The sequence below is a fragment of the Acyrthosiphon pisum genome, chromosome A1, assembly GCF_005508785.2.
Source record: "Acyrthosiphon pisum isolate AL4f chromosome A1, pea_aphid_22Mar2018_4r6ur, whole genome shotgun sequence".
Lineage (NCBI taxonomy): Eukaryota > Metazoa > Arthropoda > Insecta > Hemiptera > Aphididae > Acyrthosiphon > Acyrthosiphon pisum.
The window spans coordinates 1201219-1224900 of record NC_042494.1 but is presented as its reverse complement, the minus strand read 5'-3'; the positions used below and the strand labels follow the sequence as shown (position 1 = coordinate 1224900).

The 23682-nt window shown below is 31.0% G+C and overlaps 1 protein-coding gene across 1 annotated transcript; it reads left to right on the top strand.

Annotated features, from left to right (window-relative positions):
- The first annotated feature begins 4147 nt into the window (after positions 1-4147).
- Positions 4148-22880, top strand: LOC100164115 (low affinity cationic amino acid transporter 2-like). Its single transcript, NM_001293343.1, is given in 14 exon segments — positions 4148-4165; positions 5818-6046; positions 7873-8001; positions 8149-8304; positions 8791-8895; positions 10885-11040; positions 12541-12665; positions 18801-18898; positions 19015-19154; positions 19912-20014; positions 20205-20344; positions 20582-20748; positions 22522-22630; positions 22774-22880. Coding segments are annotated over 14 exon segments (1782 nt in total).
- The last annotated feature ends 802 nt before the right edge of the window (positions 22881-23682 follow it).

Here is a 23682-nt window from a genome sequence, read left to right as displayed (position 1 = left end):
ATCATTATTTTATAGGTACATTTATTTTATAGTTGTGTAAACTGTACGAGATGTATACATAGATGTTAGTTTATGTAAAGGAAATTATGTTTATATATTGTACATTAAACATTGTATGCAAATAAACACGTATTATAGGACTAATTAATATAATATAATATCGATCGAATAAATATATACATTATTTATAGGTAATTAATATTAATACAATTTATTTTTATCGCATAATAATTCCCTTGAGTAGGTACGTCGAGTACGTTTAAAGTGTAATATACTTAAGTTTTTTTTTTCCTTAGCTATAGTTTATTTTGTTAATCAGTTTTTTTTTATTATCTTAAAACAAATTAAATGTCCATAGTAAGTTGATGAATGTGAAACGCTTTAAGCCTAAACAAACTTTTTATAGCAGATAGGTATCATAGGTACTTATATGCTATATGAGTATAGGTAATATTAATGTATAGTATTATTTCTAAAAAAAACATAGGTTTTATGTTAAATTATATATCACAATATGTTGTTAATACTTGGTATACCAACTAAAAACAATTTTCTATTGAATTGACCGAATAAAACAACATCAAGAAGACATTTTAAATAATTGGGACAACAATATTTAATAAAATACCTATACCTACTGAGTACTGATATTATAACTCTTTCCCTTGGATTATTAATTTAAAAAATAATTTAATTTTGATTATTAGCCTTAAGTTATATAATTTTTTTTTATTTTATTTATATAATTCAACGCCCAAGCGTGCAATTTTACAAAATTACATGGAGATACAGTGAAAAATAAATTTTTAATATATTTAATAAATTCATTAATGGCCAAATAACAAAAAATAGTCTAGGCTAATTAATTATTATAATTCATAAGACGCATCTTTCGGTGAAGTGGGTGATTTTGCCCATATGATGTACAGTGTGTAGGAATGATCTCTATAGTTGCAGTGAGTTTTGAGACAAGGAATGTGATATTTGATATAATATCAGGTGCATCCAATAGGTGCCATCGAGAAGATAAATAAGGAAGCAACGATCGACTTAGGTTTCCCTACGACGTGAGGACATTGTTAGGATATTGAAAGAGTCTCGGATTAGGCTGTAGCATGAAGAATAAAATATCTTTATTCTTCGTGGGCTGTAGTAGTCATGTTGAGGGTGATCTATATCCTAAGCAAATACGATAGGTAGGAAAGAAACTTATTTTGTACGCGCTCGATACATACCTAGTTGAGTGCGTACAAAAAATGAATTATTAATAATAATATAAAAGTGATAAGTTGTTAAACTTAATAAATTTGTGATTGTATTTCTTTATTTCTATTACCTACTTTATGTTATCATAATATCTATTATTATAGGTACTTACCTATTTTTTCTTTTACTTTTGATTTAAATTCTTACACTTTGTCTATCAGTGGGCCCCAATATTCATTGTATGAAATTCAAATAAAATAAATGAGTTACCTATAATAATTAATTCAATACACATAATGACTGATGACCATTAAAAATTAAAAATTCAAAAATATAAGCCTGTTACTAAATTTAGTTATAGGTACCAAAAAGTATTATATAAAGTATTATACTTTTCAACATTTTGACGTAATTTTATATTTATTTTAAGCTTTTTAATTGTTCTATCAACTGACATACGCAATTAAATCAGAAATGTGCTAATTATTTTTATTAAGTTAAAAGCACAGAAAAAAGTTGGCAAAATTAGTACATTTATATAAGGAAATTGTGCATTATTCCAAATAATTCATTATTAACTAGGTATGCGTTTTTGTTTTTTGTATCATGACAACTAAAATTTACCGAATAGTATAAAATTAAACGATTGGCGACCAATTAACTGACTCAATCCTATGAAAACTAAGTTGTGACGATTAACAGGAATATATTATGAAAACCATACTTTCAAGGTCTTCTAGGTATTATTGATTATTCAGTATAATTCAGTAGAATAATACAAAAAATAAAAAACCCATACTAAGTAATGAATTATTTGGAATAATACACGATTTTCTTTAAAAAATGCTAATTTTTTGCCAACTTTTCTCTACTTTTTTAATTTAATAAAAATAATTAGCGTATTTCTAGTCCAATTGTGTACGTCGGAGTGTTGATAGGACAATTAAATAGCTTTAAAATAAAATAAAATTACATCAAAATGTTGAAAACTTTTGAAGATACATAAACAAATGTTTGATATGTATGGTTTTGATAAAAAAAACTGAAAAGTTAAATTACCCATACCTTAAAAAATAAAAAAAGTTAGATCCAATCTTGAAAGGGTATTTCTTCATCATTTTTGGTACACTTTCATATGACGTCGGCTGGTCACTTCCATCCAGAACCCATTATATACATTAATTTTTTTTTCGTACAGGGGTCTTATTTAAACCTTTGACCCCTGGGCCTCTAAATGTCTTAATCCGGGCTTGCGTAAAAGTCTTATTCGGACAGTTACGAATTTAAAAAAAATAATAAATGAGCTAAATCGGACCGATTTTTAGCCGTTTTTAAATGATTACCAACGTCCAACGAACATATTTTAATTTTACCCTAAAAATAAAGAAATAAGAAAATAAAATATTTGCGTGAGCCAAAATAAAATTCATGTTGAGACTTGGGCTACCTCTCAACTTATAGGGATTGAACAAATACGCCAGAAACACATTCCAAGACTCAATGAATCTATTGGTATAACTTTTATCTCAATCGGTCAAGTCGTTCAAAAATTACACTATCAATAATAACAGATTACACTCAAGAATTAGATATTTATTGTAATAAGATTATTATAAATTAAAAGGACGTACCCGAATGTGTTTACTTAGTCTTACTATTAAGTATTATTTAATTTAAAGGTAAGCATATTATTATCCGCGCCACGACGAAGACTTTTTTGATATTTTAATTTTGAAGCAAATCATAACAAATTAAACTAAAATTAAATAAAAAGCCTCCGCGTCGCGTGGGACCCAGAATAATATTATTGCCCCGATAAAATCCTACCTGTTCACTCTACTATTAAAATAAAGAGTAAAATGATTTTTTCTGAACGTAAAACTTGTGTTTTGGTAAGAAAACAACAGCTCGTACGACGTACTCGATGTGCATTGGTATAATATATTGGAGTATTGGACCATTATAAAATTATTACTATTAGTTTCTAAACGGTGCGAGGAAGCTAGTGGTTTTTATTTATTTACTTTGTAGTTATAATATTGTATTGGCACAAATTAGGTTTCTTTTTTTATATATTGTGTATATCTTTGGCATTAACGTAGTTATGTCATCAGCTATTTTAGGTGTATTATTATTTTTATATCGTCTGCTCCACATTATAATGGGCTGCAGATGAGGCTATCGGAGAACCGGTCCCGTGACGAGCCTGTTTTTTTTGGGGAATGAGTTAACTTTTAGTTAATTTGTAGGTACCCAGATATTAACTATACACGAATAAAATCTAATAATTTACATTTATTTTTGCTACGTCGACATTACGTGAACTTTTCGAAATTACCTAGTTAGATTTTTACTGTGATAGGGATAATATATCAATCGGATAATAAAATAAAACTCGATTAAAATAAATATTTTGTCTTACGATATTATTTCAAACGCCGAATAGTAAGGTTATATATTTTTATGGGGACCCCCAAAGCCAACAGGCTTAGGATTAGGTATACAACCTAATCAAAACAATTTATATTATGAACGCATTAATTTAAGTATTTTCGTTTCCACTACCTATACCGTCTTCGTCGTTCGTCACTAACGGAATCGATGGGCGACGGCCAATCATGGTCATATCTACAACGTGCCGTGGCAGTGCCGTCGGCCGATATCCGTCTCATTGCCAGTCGAACGATGGATCGCGAAACGTGAATAGTGACGTAGAGTGTGGACCGAATCTAAGGAAAACGTTTTCTATGTGCTGACCATATTGACTTTGCATTGTTTTCCTGCACTGTTCACAAAGAACTATTATGGCATTTACCGTGTTCTGATCATCGCGTGCCTGTATAATAGTAGAAATTTTATCAAGACACGTGGTATTATTGTATACCCGCAGGTCAGTCGTTGGTGCAGATTGCTTTTGGAGTCAATTTGGAAATAATTGAAAATGACCGGCTCGTGGACCGTAAGTATTTGAAAAGGTCGCGTTTTCTATACTCTATTTTCGTCCGATTAAGGGGTGGACGAAAGTCTTGTCGTAAGGCGTAATAGCGAAATTTGCAAAATTACCTATGCTTATAATATTATAAATTTTAATAAATAAGGCGAGTGTTGTCAAAAATAAAACATGCATAAAATACTTATTGGCATTTGTGAATGTTTATTTAAATATTATTAATGCACATAATATTGTTTTCTAATATATATTGTAAATAAAAATAAATAGAAATCGTACAGAAATCGTGATTTCGAACGATAAGTCTATCACGATTCGCTGTATAGAACTTTAATTATTATTATATCATAATAATTAATAATATGAACCGATGACTGGATGCTTAAACGTTAAACGTAAAACAATAAAGAAATTAAGCGAGAAAAAAAATATAATTGTAACATTACTACAATAGCGGAAACTGTAAAAGTCCATGTAATTTTTTGCTCATATAGGTACGGTATAACAAAAATTACATAAATTTTAAACTGTTGTGAAGTGTTTACATAGATTTTTTTTTAAATTAATTTTTGAAAACAATTGAAAAATGTATAAATCAAATTATAATATTGATAATCGTTCACACTCACTCAAATCAGCCTCTCCAATATGCACAGACGTTACGTAACTCAAACAAATCTAACCTCCAGGCATCAGGTAAAGTTATATAACCAGTTCTAAGGCATTTTCCTATAACTTACCAATCTAAATTTAATCAAAATTGCATTTAAAAACCTTTAATATTTGTGTTCCATTCTTATTTAGGTAATATAATTAAAATTTTCTTAATAAATAAATGAATTGATAAATTAGATAATAAAAATAATATATTATAGTAAATGGTAATCGCTTGATTTAAATTTGACATCTTAGCATAGGTTTTGCATCCGTAAAGTTTGCATGATACTGATAATGATTAGTAAAACATCACAGAGTTTATAAATAAATTCAACCACAAAGAATTAAATGAAAATTCAAAATTGTAATATTGTTAATATTTTTTTTAAAGTAATTTTATAAAAGATAAATTGCAAGGCTGGGCAAGTTAATGTTTTTTTTAACTCAGTTAAGTTAATATGCATCAATAACAAATTGTTAAAAGTTAAAAGTTAATTAAATTATAGGTTAACTCAGTTAAGTTAAAAGTTAATACACACTTTTTGTTAACTTTTTATTAAGTTAAAAAAAAATTAATTTGTTTATACAACACTATAGCGTAGGTACTTAATTTTTTTCCAACCCAAAACTAAATTATAGACTACAGTGTTTATACTTTGTACAGTATTTCCCTATAAGTTAGATTCGAATGAATGAATGATAATATATATTTTTAACTTTAAACAATTTACGATACATATTTTTTGACATGAAAAAGAAATAGATTTAAATAGTGAAGTATAATTAAATGAAAAATTAACTCGTTAATTTCACGTTAATTAAAAAAGAAATCTAGTAAGTTAACAGTAAAGTTGATGAAATGCCAAAAGTAACTAGTTAAGTTAAAATTAAATTAACTTTTTAACTCGTTAATGCTCATGGGCAGCCTTGATAAATTGTGTTATTTTTGTTTGGTTAAACATAAAATTTACTTAAATGTTAACGTCTTTTCTTCTCCTTGATAGAAAAGTGTGTACCAAAAACTGAGTCGGAAAAAAACGTACGTGGAAGAAATCGGAGTAGAAAAAGACAAATTTAAACGAGTGTTAAACGTCGTGGATTTGACCGCTTTGGGCACAGGTTCCACGTTAGGATGTGGTGTTTATGTATTGGCTGGAACGGTAGCAAAATCGGTTGCCGGCCCGGCCGTTGTATTGTCTTTCATTTTGGCTGCGACCGTGTCTTCGTTTTCAGGTAAGTACGATTGAGAACGCTCGATATTTTAATTTTTTTCGTAACGTTCCCAAATTTAATCGAATGATAATTTGAGCACGATAATTTGTTGATATTGAATTAGCAATTTATTTTGGTACTTGTTATTAAAATTCTAACTGAAACTCAAGCAGAAACAATATTGGAAATAGCTACGATATTTAAAGTCAATTAGGTACCTACTAAGAATAATATGTCTATGCCCTATGGCAATATCCAATAGGTTAAGTAGATTTGGGGGTCTTAGATGATCTTAAAATGTAAGTAATTACTAATTACCTACTAATGATATCTCAATATAAATAATTTGTAAAAATGATTGAAGTATAACGAATATTACCTACATCTAATATTACATGTAGTTTATATTTTTGTAAGACCATATTTATGGATTATTATCCTTAGTATGAATATTTTAATTGTCTTAATAATTATTAATTTATGACTTTTTTCAAGAATACCTATTTATTTTATGCATACGGGAATGAATCTTTCAATAGGTAGTAAAATAAATGATATGGCAACGTTGCACGTAAATTCGTTCTCAATCGTGTTCTTTTTTGGGTTTTTTGGGGGTCAGCGGTAAATTCTTTGTTATTTTTAAGTGTTCTTAATCGTTCAGTCAAAAAGGTATAACGTTCTCAATCGTTCGATAGTTATAAAATCAGTGACTGTAGCTTACTTGACTTTTAGCGTTTTGACAGCTTAAGTTAAGTTTTTTTGCCACCCCTATCACTCCACTCTTAAAAAAATGTGTCACTGTCAACTTAAATGATAAAAAAAGCTTTTAAAAGCTTACGGATAACTGCCTATTTAACATTTGATAGAAAAAAGTTAAATTATCATGGTTTTTGACATAACATTATTGGTCTAATTTTAGAAATTAAGAAATAATAAGTGCATTTTTTCTTGATCGACGATGTACGATGTTTGAATAGGTTAAGGACAGTAATACTAAGAGGAGCTAAGCAACCAAAAAATCAATCTTACAAAAATCAAATTCATGCATATGGGAGAAATCAGTAAAATAAAGTCTACAATGCCTCCCGATAATACACTTAAAAAATTGGCGACCGCGAAACTATATATATTAGTGTTCTATTCCGCAGTAGGTGGTTGATTCCCGAGACCTACTTTATGTATTAGTTGATTCCCAGGTCATTATATATCATGGTATTCTGGAAATTTCAGTACCAGATACCAATTTTCAAAAACAATTATGTTTTATACATTTTTACTAAATAACAACATTTTTTAATAACAATTTTTACCTACTAAATTTTTTTACTAATAATTTTTTAACAATAAATTGAATGATTTTCAAAATAATATGAAAAAAACTAAAAAGAACAACATTTTTGAGAAACTTATTAGCCAACCTCCTCGTGGTGTTTTTTGGGATAGGCTCATAGGCTGAATATTAGACTAAATATTGAAAATAATATATAATGACCAATGAACCAACACGTACGTACCCTTCCATTCACCCTCCTAAATACATAAACTTGTCATTACAATATTAATGCATTTTATTTATATCGTATTTAACCCAGGAACCGACGACCCTCATTTTATGCATTTTTTAACTATACATAAATTATATTTATGAAAACAATGAATATATCACATGATACATTATACTAAAATCGATAGGTACAATATTATGAAACGCTTTGGACTTAAAGTCCGATTTTTAACGAAACTGCAGTATGTATTCTACCAAATCTTAGATATTACTTAATACGTGCACTCATCGTATAATCCACTGGGATTTAACTAGTTTCTGTTAATCACCTTTTATTTTCTAGGAGTTTGTTACGCTGAATTTGCTAGCCGAGTGCCCAAAGCTGGATCTGCATACATTTATAGTTATGTGGCAGTTGGCGAATTTATTGCGTTTGTCATTGGATGGAATTTGCTACTTGAACACACAATTGGTTAGTTCACTTAGTGTTGTGAATTATGTTTTTAAATATCACCTATACGTATGACAATTATTCGTAATTACAAACATAATATTATATTTATTCTAAATCGTATAGTATGGCCAAATTTTGTCAGTATGGTTTTTTTAAATTTTTTAGGTACCGCTGCTGTCGCCAAAGCGATGAGTAACTATTTAGATTCTTTACTCGGAGACCCTCAGAAAAGGTTTATGAAAAAACATTTTCCGATACATATGGATTTTTTGGGAGAATATCCGGATGTCGCATCATTTTTGTTCATTATGTCTATTGCTTGTAAGTGAATTTTATCATCCTGATAGCGTAAGCCATAGGAATATCTTATCGTATAAAATATACATTTTTAGCACTTTGAAGTAAAATACAATAAAACTGAGAATTTCATTGTGTCATATGTTCATCTTTTATAAACATGGATTCAAAACGCGAACCTACATGCATAAACATAATATTATCTATTTCGTTGTAGGAGGTATTAATAAATAAGTACACTTTGAAGTTAACAATAAAACAATACTTATGCAAAGTCGATAAATATTCAAATTGATATACATTTACTACATTAATAATTTCTACCTAAATCGCTGAACATTTTTTGAATAGTTTTAAATATTATATTCTACACAACTTTCACGAGTCACGAGCCATAAGTGCATGCGTGACAAGATGGTAGTAAACTTTATTCGTTTGTTTACTACTTTACTATAAGTCAAGTTTAAAATAATTATTCTATTGTTGATCACATTGTTTGTCAATTTATAGTGGTCGTAGCCTGGGGCGTTCGTAAATCGTCAACCCTGAACAACCTTTTTACCACATTGAATTTAGTGACCGTGTGTACGGTCATCGTTAGTGGATTTTATTTCGGTAAGTATTTTATATGTTTAAGTATTATAAATAAGGCCCGGATTTAAATGCTCTAATAACCGTCGAAATATGGTTTAAAAAATGGCTAAAAATGTTCATAAAAAATGTATTTTACCACAATGATGGTCTTAAAAATTTACATGTAAAATTATTTTTTTAATGTAATGTTTTATTAGATACACCTAAATAATTTAAAATGTACAGTAGATTTAAAAGTTTATTAAAAATTAATTTAAAAAAAAAAAAACCAAAAATTGATGAAAATTAGATTAGAGGTTCAGAGTGTTTATACATTTTAATCACAGCCTACATATTATACTATTGGATACATGTTTTCTCTCTGTACCCTATAGGCATAAGTGGTAAATAGTTAAAAGTAGAATTTTTGGACCAAAATTATATTGCAGGTTTAAAGAATAGTAATTAATTAATAAGAAATTTTAATTTATGTTTTTTTTATACAGCACATGCATGTCATCTTACAAGTATTTTATTCTGCAACACATTTAAATATAATATTTGACTAATAAACCAAATGTATTACTCATAATAATTTTTTTGCAACCATCTTATACTAATACACTAATACTTTATATGTGCTGGCGTGCTGCAATAATCATTGCACATGCCTATGATAATAAATTATGAAACATCTTTCATCACAACTTGGCAGTGGATTGGATTTTCCAGGTCATCGGTAAAGCAAAATAAATATTAAACCTATTTATTTTTTACTCGGAACTACACTAGATAAAACTGAATATCTTGTTAATTTCAAATCAAAATACTTTCGCATTCCCAACCACTTTGTTTTTATCTGTCACTTATATACTATACTACACCATAATAATATCAGTGATAGACAATTTTTATAAATACGACCACTTAGCACTATTATATAATATGTTAGAATGTGTAGTAACCAATTGACTAATGTTACAGTTTTATTAGAATAAATTGTATTTTTTTACATACGTTTTTACCTATTATCATTGAATTAAATTATCTAAATATTAATGCGGCGTATACTATATTTGCTCAGATATTAGAAATAATGTTTCTTTCCGGGTTCATGTGTATTTCATATACTTAAAACTTACTTAATAATAATTGTAGTATTCAGATAACGAATATGATACGCTTTTATAGTATTAATAATATTGACGAAGGTATAAAACATTGTAAATATTTTGAATTAAATATTTCAAAGTTTAATATATAGTTACGTCGTTTTTTTAAAAAAATCATATGTTATAACGTTCTCTCTTTTTAGCACAAGCTTTGCTTTTAAAAAAAAAAAACATAGCTTAATTTATTTTACCTGTTATTTGTATAACTATATTTGTATTTTGGTGTCAAATAAATAATAAAAAATGTATAACTATTTCAAATGTATAGCATCAGTCAATATATTATTATATTAAGCAAACAAAACATTAATGTTAGATATATTATTAAAGATCCTAATCAATTTTAATGTTAAGAGTTTTTAGTTTAAAATACTTTAATATTACAATATGATTATGATTATTCCTTGATTAGAATTTACTCTTGCCTCATAATACATTATTAAAGTGACAAGACGTGATATATAATAGTACAAAAAACAAAAAAAAGATTAAATACATTAAAACAAATAAGTTAATCTTAGAGAAGGCTTAATTTAAAGGAATCTTATGCTATCTTGAAACTTTTAAGTAATTAGTATTTGAAAAAATGTTTTATAAAAGATTTTATTCTCAAAAATGAAAAATGATTTTTATAAAAATAATTCTGTCGATCACAACCAGAAGAAATATAGTACACTGATACCAATAATTATAATTTCCCTAATAGCTGTTCTATTCGATACCTATTAATTTTCTATAGAATTATGTATTCACAAAACCATAAAATCGCCATACCTAACATTTTATGTTACTCTTACCACATTATCCCACCTAATCTTATAATAGTGTAGAAAAAAGCTAACTAGTTGTTTGGTTGTAGCGAATTTATCAAATTGGTTCATCGACAAAAATGATATCCCGCCTGGAGTAAACGGTGGCAATGGTGGGTTCCTACCTTTTGGCTGGACCGGAATGATCGCAGGAGCTGCGAGGTGTTTCTATGGGTTTATCGGTTTCGATTCGATCTCATCTACTGGTAAGCATCATTTTTTGGTAGTATATTTTTCACGTAAAATATGAACATTTTCTTACCAATGTGACTATGTATATTAATATATCAATCATTAATAATAACACGATGTGTAAGGATTTAATCCAAATTATAGTACCTATGTAAAATAATCTTATAATTCTTATACAATTTAAACATTTTTAATAATTTAGAACAATATTATAACTATGATTGTATGAAGGTTTTGTATGGACCAGTGCTTATTATTTATTACTTTTCAGACACTAATAATATTGTCATATAAGTACAAAAACAGGGTGATTTTATTTCATACCTTTACATGAGTAAATAAATATAATATAAACATAGTTCTATTTATTATTTTTTTTGTTTTTTTATTGAATGTAAGCCTGGAAACTATGGTTATTAGATGTTGTAGGGCAGAGGTTCCCAAACTTTTTATTGTACGACCCATTTTGAGAATTTTTTAAAATTTGGCGACCCACAATACATTGAATGACCTTTTTTTTTTTTAGGTATTTAGGTACTAACACTAATTTGTTTCAGATAAATCGCTTTCTTTTCAATAGGTATAACTAATTATTAATCTGTTTGATACGGTGCTGTAAACTCGTAATCGTCAATCTCGCAGATAACGATTAACGAAAAACTGTATTTGAACTTTGAACATCAACGAAAAATATGTATTATATCAAATTATAGCGCGACCCACCAAAAATATAATCGCGACCCACCGTTTGGGAACCTCTGTTGTAGGGGGTTATGAACTGTGGTCGGTAAGGTTAGTACGATAAGGTGTTATTACTGTTGTGACGGTAGGTAAGCACACACGTATATATGCAAGGTGTTTACTGCTACAAACCCGAGGGGTCACCCATCCGGCACTAGTAACAGCGGGTGTAACTTACACTCAGTCGCATTGCGTGACTGGTATCAGCCAACGCGCCAAGCCAAGCCACTCTGTCTATTACGTTAATAAACACTTAATGAAAAAAAAAAACCAATATCTTTGATAAAAATATTGATATTTTTATATTTCGTACTTAGGTACTGTAATTTTAAATAGATTACGTATCATCATTGATTATCTATACTATAGACCGCCCCTGCGGTACAAAATATGCTACGCTAAATCTACTAGGAATCCTGGTATTAATATCCAGAACTGACTAAATGGCCAGGTTATAAGATAACCTAGTAATTTATGGATATTAAAACCATGATCACTAATAGATTCAGCGTAGCATATTTTTTACCACAGTGGGTCATCTATAGTACCTATTCATAATCAATGGTGAATGGTACCTATCATACAATATCTTTTATTTGATATAGTTTCGAATTATTAGTATTTTTTTTTTAACCACGAGGAATTGACTTAATTACGTTTCATGATATTTTGAAACTTAACACCATCAATATTATACTATACACGCTAATTTGTAACATCTCTATATTTTATGATACGTTTAATCTGTTACCGCTGTCGATAACGTTGTTTAGGCGAAGAAACGAAAAATCCCAAGAAGACCATCCCGTTGGCAATCGTCTTGACGCTGTTCAACGTCACCGTCGCGTACTCAAGCGTAGCGTCGGTATTGACGCTGATGTGGCCGTATTACGATCAAGTACTTATATAATATATTATTTAAGGGTTTAAAATAATACAGTAACCATATTTATGATATATAACAAAACTCCAACAATTTCAGTAATTTTATATTTTGGAGATCACGTTCGCTTGATATAATTTGTGGTGAATGTCAACCTTGTTTGGGGGCTCTTAATATTACACTGTGCGCAATACGTCAATAAAGAACATGACGTCTCATGATTACCACCTGTAACCGTTCGTCGTAAATCCGTGCATGTTTCACAAAAAAAATGTTTTTTTGTAAGTTATAGCTAAGTTTCAATTACTCAATACAAAAGAGTGAAAATATTGTTTTTTCCACGTAGAGGTTTTTATTTTACGCACAAAATATTATATAGAAGTGTTTGATACCGATGGTGTTATCGCACCACGGTCGATAACCAGGATCCAAGCGGTCACCGCTAGCATCTACCGTGGTATCGATTAACCATACTGCCCCCCCCCCCCGCGCGCCGCCTGCACTATCGTGATTATGCTCTACCGGCCGGCCCATGTGTGTTGTTGAGAAAGGCATTAACAAGTTGTTGTTCCTCCGCCATTTGCGATAAACGGATTTTATATACGGTTCTTACTGCATCGTAACGATGGCATTAATTATTGGCGCATGTTTCGGCTACTTGGCAGCGGCCATTATCGATTACGCTGTGAGTCAATGTTTTATCCAGCAGCGGGTTATGGATGGCGAAATTGATTGTTCGGATCAGGTCAGACTTACATATTTGTATAGTATACATTAAATATTACAGCTTATCGTGTTATGCTGTTTAAATTGTATTAGTGTTTAAGAAATTTATTATATTCTACTAGAGTCGGTCGACCCGTTAAGTTTATTTGTATATCATGCAATTCTTTATTATATAATGGATAATAGATACAGTCAACAATACTAAAGATATTATACTTCCGGTATTTTAATTATTTATTGGTGAATTTTGTCTATCGGTTTTTCCGTTCTATGAGACGTCAGGCGAGTATTTATCCACCGTACTAATATGCAGAGATACGCGTCTACAGCTTGGTCCTTCGGCCCGGATAATTTCGTTTTCGTTTTTAATTGAAATGATTTTAGTATGGTTAGGCTCGGGACGGCACCACCAAAAAGAGAAAAACTATAACTCACTTGCGCATAGTTGGCGATGCTGCGTTAAAATCGGTATTTAATTTTCACCTGTTATCGCAAAAGGCGCCTACTGATACAAAGGCAAGCCGTTTTTTTGGCTCGTTATAGGTCCATGGAACGGTTCAGGAATAACGTAGAAATGGAACAACAGATTATTATGTTGTCATTGGTCGGTTTTGATCGCGAAGATGAATAAGTCGATGTCGATACGGCCACATCTGATAAATTAGAACATTTGTGTGGTGAGATTGAAGTAGCCTATAGGACCTTAAATAAATGTATTCCAACAAAACAGTTAAATTTTGAACGTGCAAATAGTGTAATTTCTAATGTAAAATTTTGGAAAACATTAGAACTTAGAAAACCAAACAATTGATTAGTAGTAGTGGCTCTAAAGGGATCAAGGACGATTGATCGTCCGTTAAGACCTCTTTGGCGGCCACTACCACTACTAAGACGGTAAAATGATCATTCTGCGAATGCAATAACGCGATATAGATGCTTTATATTTAATTAAAAAATCGGTTACGGAACTGCGGGAGTTCGTTGTTAAAGAAAAATTGTTCTTCATTTATCTAAGAGCCAATTATATATTGACTGAATATCAGTCAACGTATTTGTGTAAGTCTTAAAATGGATGACATCATAATTCGCACCCCTAAAAAAATAGTGTAATGACATAAATCAAAATGTTGGGAAATCGACTTTTAACATTTCATTATGGCATTGTTGTAATGAGACAGAATAGTACCTACGTACTGCCATAATTACTAGAGCGCGCAGTGCACTACTAACACGATCGTACCGCCGCGCCGTAGACACACATACCGACGCGCCGCTAGTCGACGAAACGCGAACTATCAAGTGTGTTGTGTCCGATAACAAGCGTCGGGCACACACACTAGATAGCGCGTACCTCTCCTCCAGTTTAAAACAGCGTAATATTATCAATAATTAGAGTTTCCTAATTAAACAAAATCACAAAACAATCGCAGCAACATAAAGTGCGTATCTCATAATATCTATCGCCATCAGCACGAACCGGTCTAACCGCAGAAGATCACCCAATACCATAAAAAGAAGCACTACGTAAAACATGGTTATTATTCATAGCGGATACCGGACTAGTACATATATGACCCCTACAGTCGCCACAACAAGACACGACCGTATTCACTTGCCGTATCTGGAGCCTCTTTAGGCTCACACAGTGCGACTAAGTATCACCGTCTATACTCTTCACTGTGACTGCGATCTCTTCAGGTTCAAACAGCGCAGACGAGAAGTCCGTTGCCGCCGCCGTCGTCCGAACTGTGCCGTTGTTTATTCTCCTCTGTGACTGGGACCTCTTTAGGTTCACACAGCGCAGACGAGAAGTTTGTTTTTTAAATCCCGTCGTTGTCCGAACGTTGCCGCCGTCGTCAGAACAGAACCGTCGTCGTCCGAACAGTGCCGTTGTTTACTCTCCTCTGTGACTGAGACCTATTCAGGTTCACACAGCGCATACGAGTGTCGTATTATAATAAACCGTACACATTATTTCTATCCGTCGTAATTTGTCGTTAAATGTGTCACAGACAAGAAATTCGTCGTGCCACCTATTGCTAGTAAAGTACCGCCACTACTGAGAACGTCGAGCCGTTGCCGCCGCTGTGCCTACTCGCACACATACACCGTGTATCATCGCCGTACCTACTCTCACACATATACACCGCATAAACCACGTTATTCCCTCGCCATAATACCGGTTGACCTATGCCGTTGTTTATATCAGGGACTGGAACCGTACCGAAAAGAACCGGTTTTGGAACCGGAACCCTTTGAATATTGGGAACCGGAACCGGACCGGAACCCTTAAATACATTTTTTTTTAGGAACCGAAACCGAAACCGAAACCTATATTTTGATGTAGAGGTTTTTACGGTTTTTTTCGGTTCCAAAATCCAATAGATATTTTATATATGGTGTAAGTAGGTAATAACTAATTATTAGTAATAATAAATAATTATAGAAGTGTAGACCTATAAAAGTTTATCAATGCTAAGGAAAAGAATATTATTATGTGTACAAGTACAACAGAATTGTCATAAAAGAAATACCTAAAATCCAAATTCTAATTTTCGAGTAATCGATATCAATATTATTATTGAATTGCAATTCGCAATAGCTGATGTAGAATTTTTGAAAATAATAGCAATTTGGACGTTTATAAGTGATTCAGAATTCAGAGTAAGTTGTCATATAAATTATAAATTATAATTGTTACCTTACTAATATGCCTGCATTGATAATATTAAATACCTAAACCTAATGCGGGTATCGTTAAATCTTTTCTCTATACTATCTACGCTCTGTACGACAATTCTACTAAACTGTTTTTCCGTCTTCATTAGCGTGGTATATATTGTTTAAATTTATATTTTTATAAACTGTATATCAAACTGGAATATGGGTCACCCAAGTGTGTTAAAAATTCATTCTTATTTGTTTTTTTAATAATATTATCCAATATCCATAGACTTTTCTACTAAACAATAATAATACTACGATAAAAGTCGGTTACTAATTTAATCATAGCATTATATTAACAGTTTACGGTTATAATATTGATAAACCTAATAGTTGATCTTATAACAGGTACAATAATATTATATTAATAAAATTCAAATAATTTTTCCCATGTGGAATTATTATTTTTGTATTTTGATTTTATTCTGGCTAGAAAAATATTGTGTAACAACATTAGTCAGGCCAGAATAAAGTCACATCTAAGAAGTTTCAATATTCCAGCTGGAAGCTTTATTTTATGCAGAAATAATGGCATTTGAGCTCATACTGTCTTTAATATTATACAATATCAAAAATGTCAAGCATACTTAAATATAATGGATAAAATTCTGCAAATGTTGAAGGTAATAACTCGAAAAACGAATTTTTTGAATTGTGTCACTATTCTTTCAGGGGTGCAATATATACCTACACATTAATGTTAAACATGTTACAATGATGGATAATACTATTCAGTATAATCAGACGAAGAATCAGGTGTCGTGGTAGATAAAAACGAAGGGTGTTCGTCATTACCAAGCTTTTCGTTTGTAAGAGTTGTTTTAGTCAAAGCTTTAGTATGTGTAAATGACAGTTCAGGAAAATACATGTTTGTCAGAGTTCTATTGGACAGTGGTTCACAAGTTTCAGTAATTACAACGGACAACGGAATGTGCGATGAGACTGTGTCTGCCATGGTTCAATACCCGAACCGAAGTAGTTAGTGTTGCTCAGCAGCTGGTTGATTACAGTTAAGGGTTTGACTTCGTGTGATTTTATCTCTTTGACAACCGGTGAATCTACTTTTTCGGTTACTAATGTCACTATCCTTAATAAAATTACTGTTCCAATGCCTCATTAAAAATGACTCGATTTTGTGCGTGACGATATAGTCACATACAATAAGCAGACGTTGATTTGGATACACCATAACATATTGATATGCTCATAGAAGGTGATCTGTATACACTGGTGTTATGTACAATATCAGATATCATCCATAGTCCTGAATTACCATCAGCTCTCAATACTTAACTCAGATGAGTGGTAGTCGGGGCGTTAAAGTATTCGGTAACGTAATCGGTAGTGTCATTAGTTCGTAGCCAGTAATACAACACCAACTGTTGACAAAATCATGCAACAAGGATTGTTAAAAAGGATTGTGTCATGGGACACTACGGACAGATTTAAAGTCGTATTGCTAGTTAAGAAGATCATTATAACTCCTACCAATTCAGCTTACTTATCCTCTTATTTGGATGTCCATGGAGTAATTGTAATGGGCAGGCGTTTGCGTTTTTCTTTTCATAGTGAAAATTCTGAACGCCCAGCGTACTACTTTTAAAGACATCACACTTTGGTGATTTTACACAACCATTAGAATTTATTGCACGCTGGTCTTAAGCTTACCAAAACCATGATATTCAGATGGTTGTGGATTATGTCAGAACTCACAGCTATTCGACAAGACAATCATACCTGAATACCATGTATACGGTACGGAGCTGCATGTCCACGACCACAAATGCCAATTTGCCAGCATGGTGAGTGATACCACATCGTCCGTTCTCTTTTGTCGGGATAGATTACGGACAATTCATAATTCGTTGTATAGAAGAGTCGTTGCTAAAACTCCCAAACGAATAAGTCTTACTTGGCATTGATTTTATGCTTATCGGTAAAGACGATACACTTGGAAATTGTGCCGGAGATTTCTACAAAGGCTTTTCTCGCTGCGTTTGATAGATTTACAGCTTGTTATGGCATATCACGTGAAATTCATTCAGATTGTAGTCCCAAATATGTGGGGGTGGCAAGACAATTAAAGGCCTTATTCAAAGAATATGCAACTTAAGAAACTCTCAATTCCAGAACTGAATGTCAATGCAAATTTAACCCACCCGTAGTTCTCCATTTTTTGAGGAACTCGGGAGGCGGCAATCAATAGTTCTAAGACTTATTGGAAGTCTATATGCTGGTTAAATTGTATTATTATTTAAGAACTATATTATATTCTACTTGAGTGGGTCGACCTGTTAAGGTTATTTGTTTATTATACATTTCTTCATTATAAGAAGATATTGTACTTCCGGTATTTTAATTATTTATTGGTGAATTTTGTCTATTGGTTTGTCCGTTCTATCAAACGCAAGACGAGTACTTATCCGTTTTAGAAACGTTCGGATATACGTGTCTACAGCAAGTATAATTATAATATGGAGATGACAGGATTAAAACGTGACTACCTACTCTAAAAACGCGATAAAAATTGTCTCGTTCAAAGTTTGCCATGACATGGGGACATAATGATGCTCAAAAATGGGGACAATCCCGTTTTAAACGAGACGTATGGTAACCTTAGAATTTAATTTAGAGACCGCCGAACCCCGACGATCTGTCGTGGTCAGTGACATTATAATAGTGGTGACCATTATTTTTTAGGATCCGAACGCACCTTTACCGGTTATTTACGAAAACCTGGGAATGCCTGTTCTCAAATACTTGGTCACCGGCGGTGCGGTATTCGCGCTTTTTACCACGTGAGTAGTTATATAGTTTGTATTTTTTCAATTTAAACGACGGCAAACATGCGTCGTATGATAATATGTAATAAATGTGATGGGTCGTAATTGTCTTTATGTCATTTGTTTTTAAGATTGATTGGATGTCTGTTCCCGATACCACGAATCCTCTACGCCATGTCCAGCGACGGACTGCTGTTCAGTTTCTTGGCGACGATCAACGAGAAAACCAAAACGCCTTTCATAGCTTCGATCATTTGTGGTGTCTGTGCAGGTATGTATTGAGTTTTCAATGCAAAATCGGTTTATTATAATATACTATTATATATTAATTATTTATTTATTTATTAAGATTTTACGGGCTGAGCCCTTTAATAATAGTGCATAGAATATTTATATACTCCACGCCACGAGAGAAGGAACTCATGTCCCGACTGAAACACGTTCGATTCCGTGCATCGCCCACGTATTTTACATACACTAAATTGCACAAAGTGGGGGAATGCCTACAGTCTGCATACGCGAAACGGGTTCCTTCTCTCATAGCGTGAAGTATACCATAACAATGACAATACTAAATTAACAATTTACTAAGATTTATATACAACAATATTATTTAATAATTTTAAAAGAGAAGGAGGGGTCCATAATATTAGCAAAGGACATTATAGACCAAATATTATGTTTGTTTAACATATAATTTTTGGAGAATATAGTGGAATGGAAAAAAGGACAGAATGTCGGACAGATTGTTGAAGTACCTTATAGCTAATCAAAAATAGGAGGGCAGACAAGTCTGTTTTTCCAGACAGGATATTTTTTAAGAGCTGGAAATTTAACGAATGTCTGTAATCGGCCAAGGAATCTAAGTTGAGTCTTGCAGCTACAGGTTTATAATCATGTTGTGGGTGAGGAATTTGTAGCAAAGAACCAGAGAACCTAAGAAACCTCCTCTGTCTCCTATGAATAGGACCTGGATATTATAATATATTTATATTACTTTATACAATATCGCAATCGTTTTCCTACAGGACTGTTGTCGACCATATTCAATCTCGAGCAGCTCGTCGACATGGCGTCCATCGGCACGCTCCAATCCTACATGATCGTTAGTGTCTGCGTGCTGATCCTCAGGTGTTTATTATTATTAATAATTATCATATCATAATATTACTGCAGTTTTCGTAACAGAACTTGTGTACCACGTAAATGTGTTTTTTTTTTTTACTTAATACACATAATTATGTAACCATTATTAGTGTAAGGCTTTACGGTTTGATTTTGACATTTTAAATTATTGTTATATGAAACGTGTTATTTTCAGGTATAGAAATACTAATTTGTACAGCCGGGATTCAGACAGTCCTGAAGAGTACACAATTGCTATGTGGTTAAATGTATCGAACGCAAATGTTACAAACAGGGAAACACAATACGTGTCGAGAATATTGATAACCATTTTCAGTACGTTTTGGTCAAATAATAATAAAAAAAAAAATTGAGCTAAAATATTATTGCGTATAGTAAAACGTTTTAAAATTTCATTTTAATATTTAAAAAATATTGTTGATACATTATTATTATAATGTTAACGATTTTTGTAATTGTAGATTTATGCACTTCTTCTATGGTAATATGGTATACTAACCTTATTTTATACCAACTCGTATATTAATCGTAATTGGTTGAAATATGTTACAGGCTTCACTGCATGCATATTTTGCATTTGCGTAGTAAACTGGGACTCTCATCAAGGCACCGCCCAGTTAATACTAGGCTTCATAATTTGTTTGTCAATCATCATCTTATTGGTTGTTATGTTAATGTTGAACCGAATTCCACAAGCAATCGAAACGTTACCGTTTAAGGTGAGAGTTTTACTTTTTGCCGATGATTTTCAATTATAATATGGTTCGACCGTGTTATTATTGAGCTAAATTAAAATTACTCGAACAATGTCGTATCTATACGATATAGTTACGCAACGAAATTCCCTATAATATTATATTCACCCTTAATATATTATAATGTTTCTACATACCATATACGGGGTGATCTATTTATCGTACTCGATATTTCACAAATCACAAACGTTTTTGAAAATATTTCATTTCCATAATTTAAAGTTGTTACATTTTCGGAAAACATTATATTTTTACATTTTTTATTGTTAACACAAATTTTTAAGTGATTTATTCTTTTAAATGACAACATACATTTCATTTTCTGAAGCGGAATATTATTCGGGGTACTTCGATGTATAAAATCAAGTTTTGGACAAAAAGTTTATTATATTTATAACTTATAACTTATAAGAACCTATTTATTTTAAAGTTTAAGTGAGCAGAGTAGTGCAACAAAATTTAGTAGGGTACCTACCATGAACCACTCCACTCCGCTCATCTAAGCGTTAAATATTTATAACTTGTATAGACTACCAGTCTAAATTTGATTTTTATGTATCAAAATAAGTACTACAAAGAAATCTGTGCTTTAGAATATGGAATAAAAACGTATAATTCTAAATATTACTACTAGGGCAAAGGACTTATAGCTCTAAGAAATTACCAAATATGCATTTGAATATATATAAATATGCATTAAAAATATGCACTAAAAAAATGCATTTTAAAATGAATATTTTTGAACAAAAAACAAGAATTTTCTTGTAATATTTTAATGAATACATTTTACTTACAACTTTATTTAACAACTTACAAGTTACAATAAATTATTTGAATTATGTGGATTTATTTTATGGGTTTTCTTATCTGGATACTTCTTCAAAACTTTTAACTTGTAATTTCTTCAACTACTAAAGAATAATTGACAAAATATTTTTGTTTAATTTTTTTAACAATTTTTAAGTATTCTGTCCATTGAAGTTTCTTTTCTGGTAACCTTTATTTTGTCTAAAACATTCATCTTTTTTGAATCATTTTGCCCACTGTACCGGCCACCATGTACTTGATTCATTTTTTAAAAAAACGTCCTAAATTATTTTTATGGAGGTTTATATTTATTGGTGTTCACAATAATAACAAGCGGCTTTTACCCACGATCCCCACCTTGTAATTATAGGTTCCCGAAGAAGTGAAAATCAGACGCTGATCAAAATTTAAAATAATTTTAAATTCAACGTTATTTTGGTTATAAAAATAAATTATAAAAAACGTTCACTAAAAAATATTGATAAATTGATAAATAATTTGAAATATGCATCTAAAAGTACAAAATGGAAGAAATATGCCCTAAAAACCAAAAAATCGCAAAATATGCATTTATATGCACTATACATTTTTTAAACTAGCTTTGAAGAAGCATGAAACATATTTGTTTCGCACTCTGCTATTTTTGTGACTGTGCAAAAAAAATATGCATACGCTAAAAGTCCTCTGCCCTAATTATTACTATTATATATTATTATATACTATAGTCAACAATTTAGTTATTTTAGAAAAATGTTGTTTCTTATAGCGACTTAAAAGTACGTACCTATAGTAAATATTTTCAAAAACATTAATAGTTTTTTTGAATTAACGAGTGGCTTGCTTTAAATGAATCACTCGGTATATAACTGTCTACATACATGTCCTACATTGACAAAAAAAATAATTTTAAGTTTTTTTTTTTGTTTATAGGTGCCTTTTGTTCCATTTGTACCATGTTTGAGTATAGTTCTCAACTTGTATCTGATGATGGTTTTAAATGTCAAGACGTGGATAAGATTCAGCGTGTGGCTAGTAGTAGGTTTGTATAAATTCTTCAGAGAAAATAAATATCATGTAATAATAATTGTAATAAATAATTAATAATATATAGATAGTTATTTGTAATCATATTATATAGCACAACGACAGAGCTAAATTGTATGTCTTACCTTTGTGTTTCAGGATTGTTGATATATGGGTTCTATGGACTGAAACACAGCATAGAAGGCGTCAAAGAACAGACGACTAAAGTCGAAGAAGGCAAAAACGAACAGAAACCCTCCAACTAATTTGCTTGCATGATAAATCGCTATAAATTTGTATGAATGTTTATAGATTATTAATTATTGGTATTCATATTATAATTTATAATTACGATACTATAATATTAACAGTATTTACAGGTGAAATTAACTGTGGTAAATTATGTGCACCTACATATTATTTTATTATCGTGTTTGTGAGTTTTTTTATTAATATTTTTATTTTTATTGTTTTGTAACACGTAAAATAAATATAGAAAGCCAAGAAAAAACCTGACCATTATTTTAGTTAATATCTATATAATTTTATATCTAATAATATTATTTAATATGACGTATGTCGTTTAGTGGTTTTCACTCTTTAGAAATGATCAAGTTTACGTAAGAACACTTACGCAATGATCTCAAGAGATATTTCAAGAAAATATTTACGTCTACGGTATTTGGGACTAGAATGAATTGAAAACCCAGTGACGCGTGGATAGAAAGGGATGATTTTTTAATTGACCTAATGCCCTGTGCCCATATTACTTACCAGATACAATTCGAAAGAATTATTAATCCACACGTACATTAGGTTTAATAATAAGGTTAAAATATATTTATGTTTAGATCATGAACCATTATTATCTACAATTTTTGTTGATGGTAAATTGACTTTCACAAGAATTAAAAAATTAAAATAATATATATGCGGTTACTGATTAGCATTTTGATTTTGATCGGTGTTAAGTAGTAATATTTTATTATTAATTTAAATAATACTCAACAACTAAGTTGGCTATATATTCGCAGTGGTGCACATATTATTATACATATTATAACATAT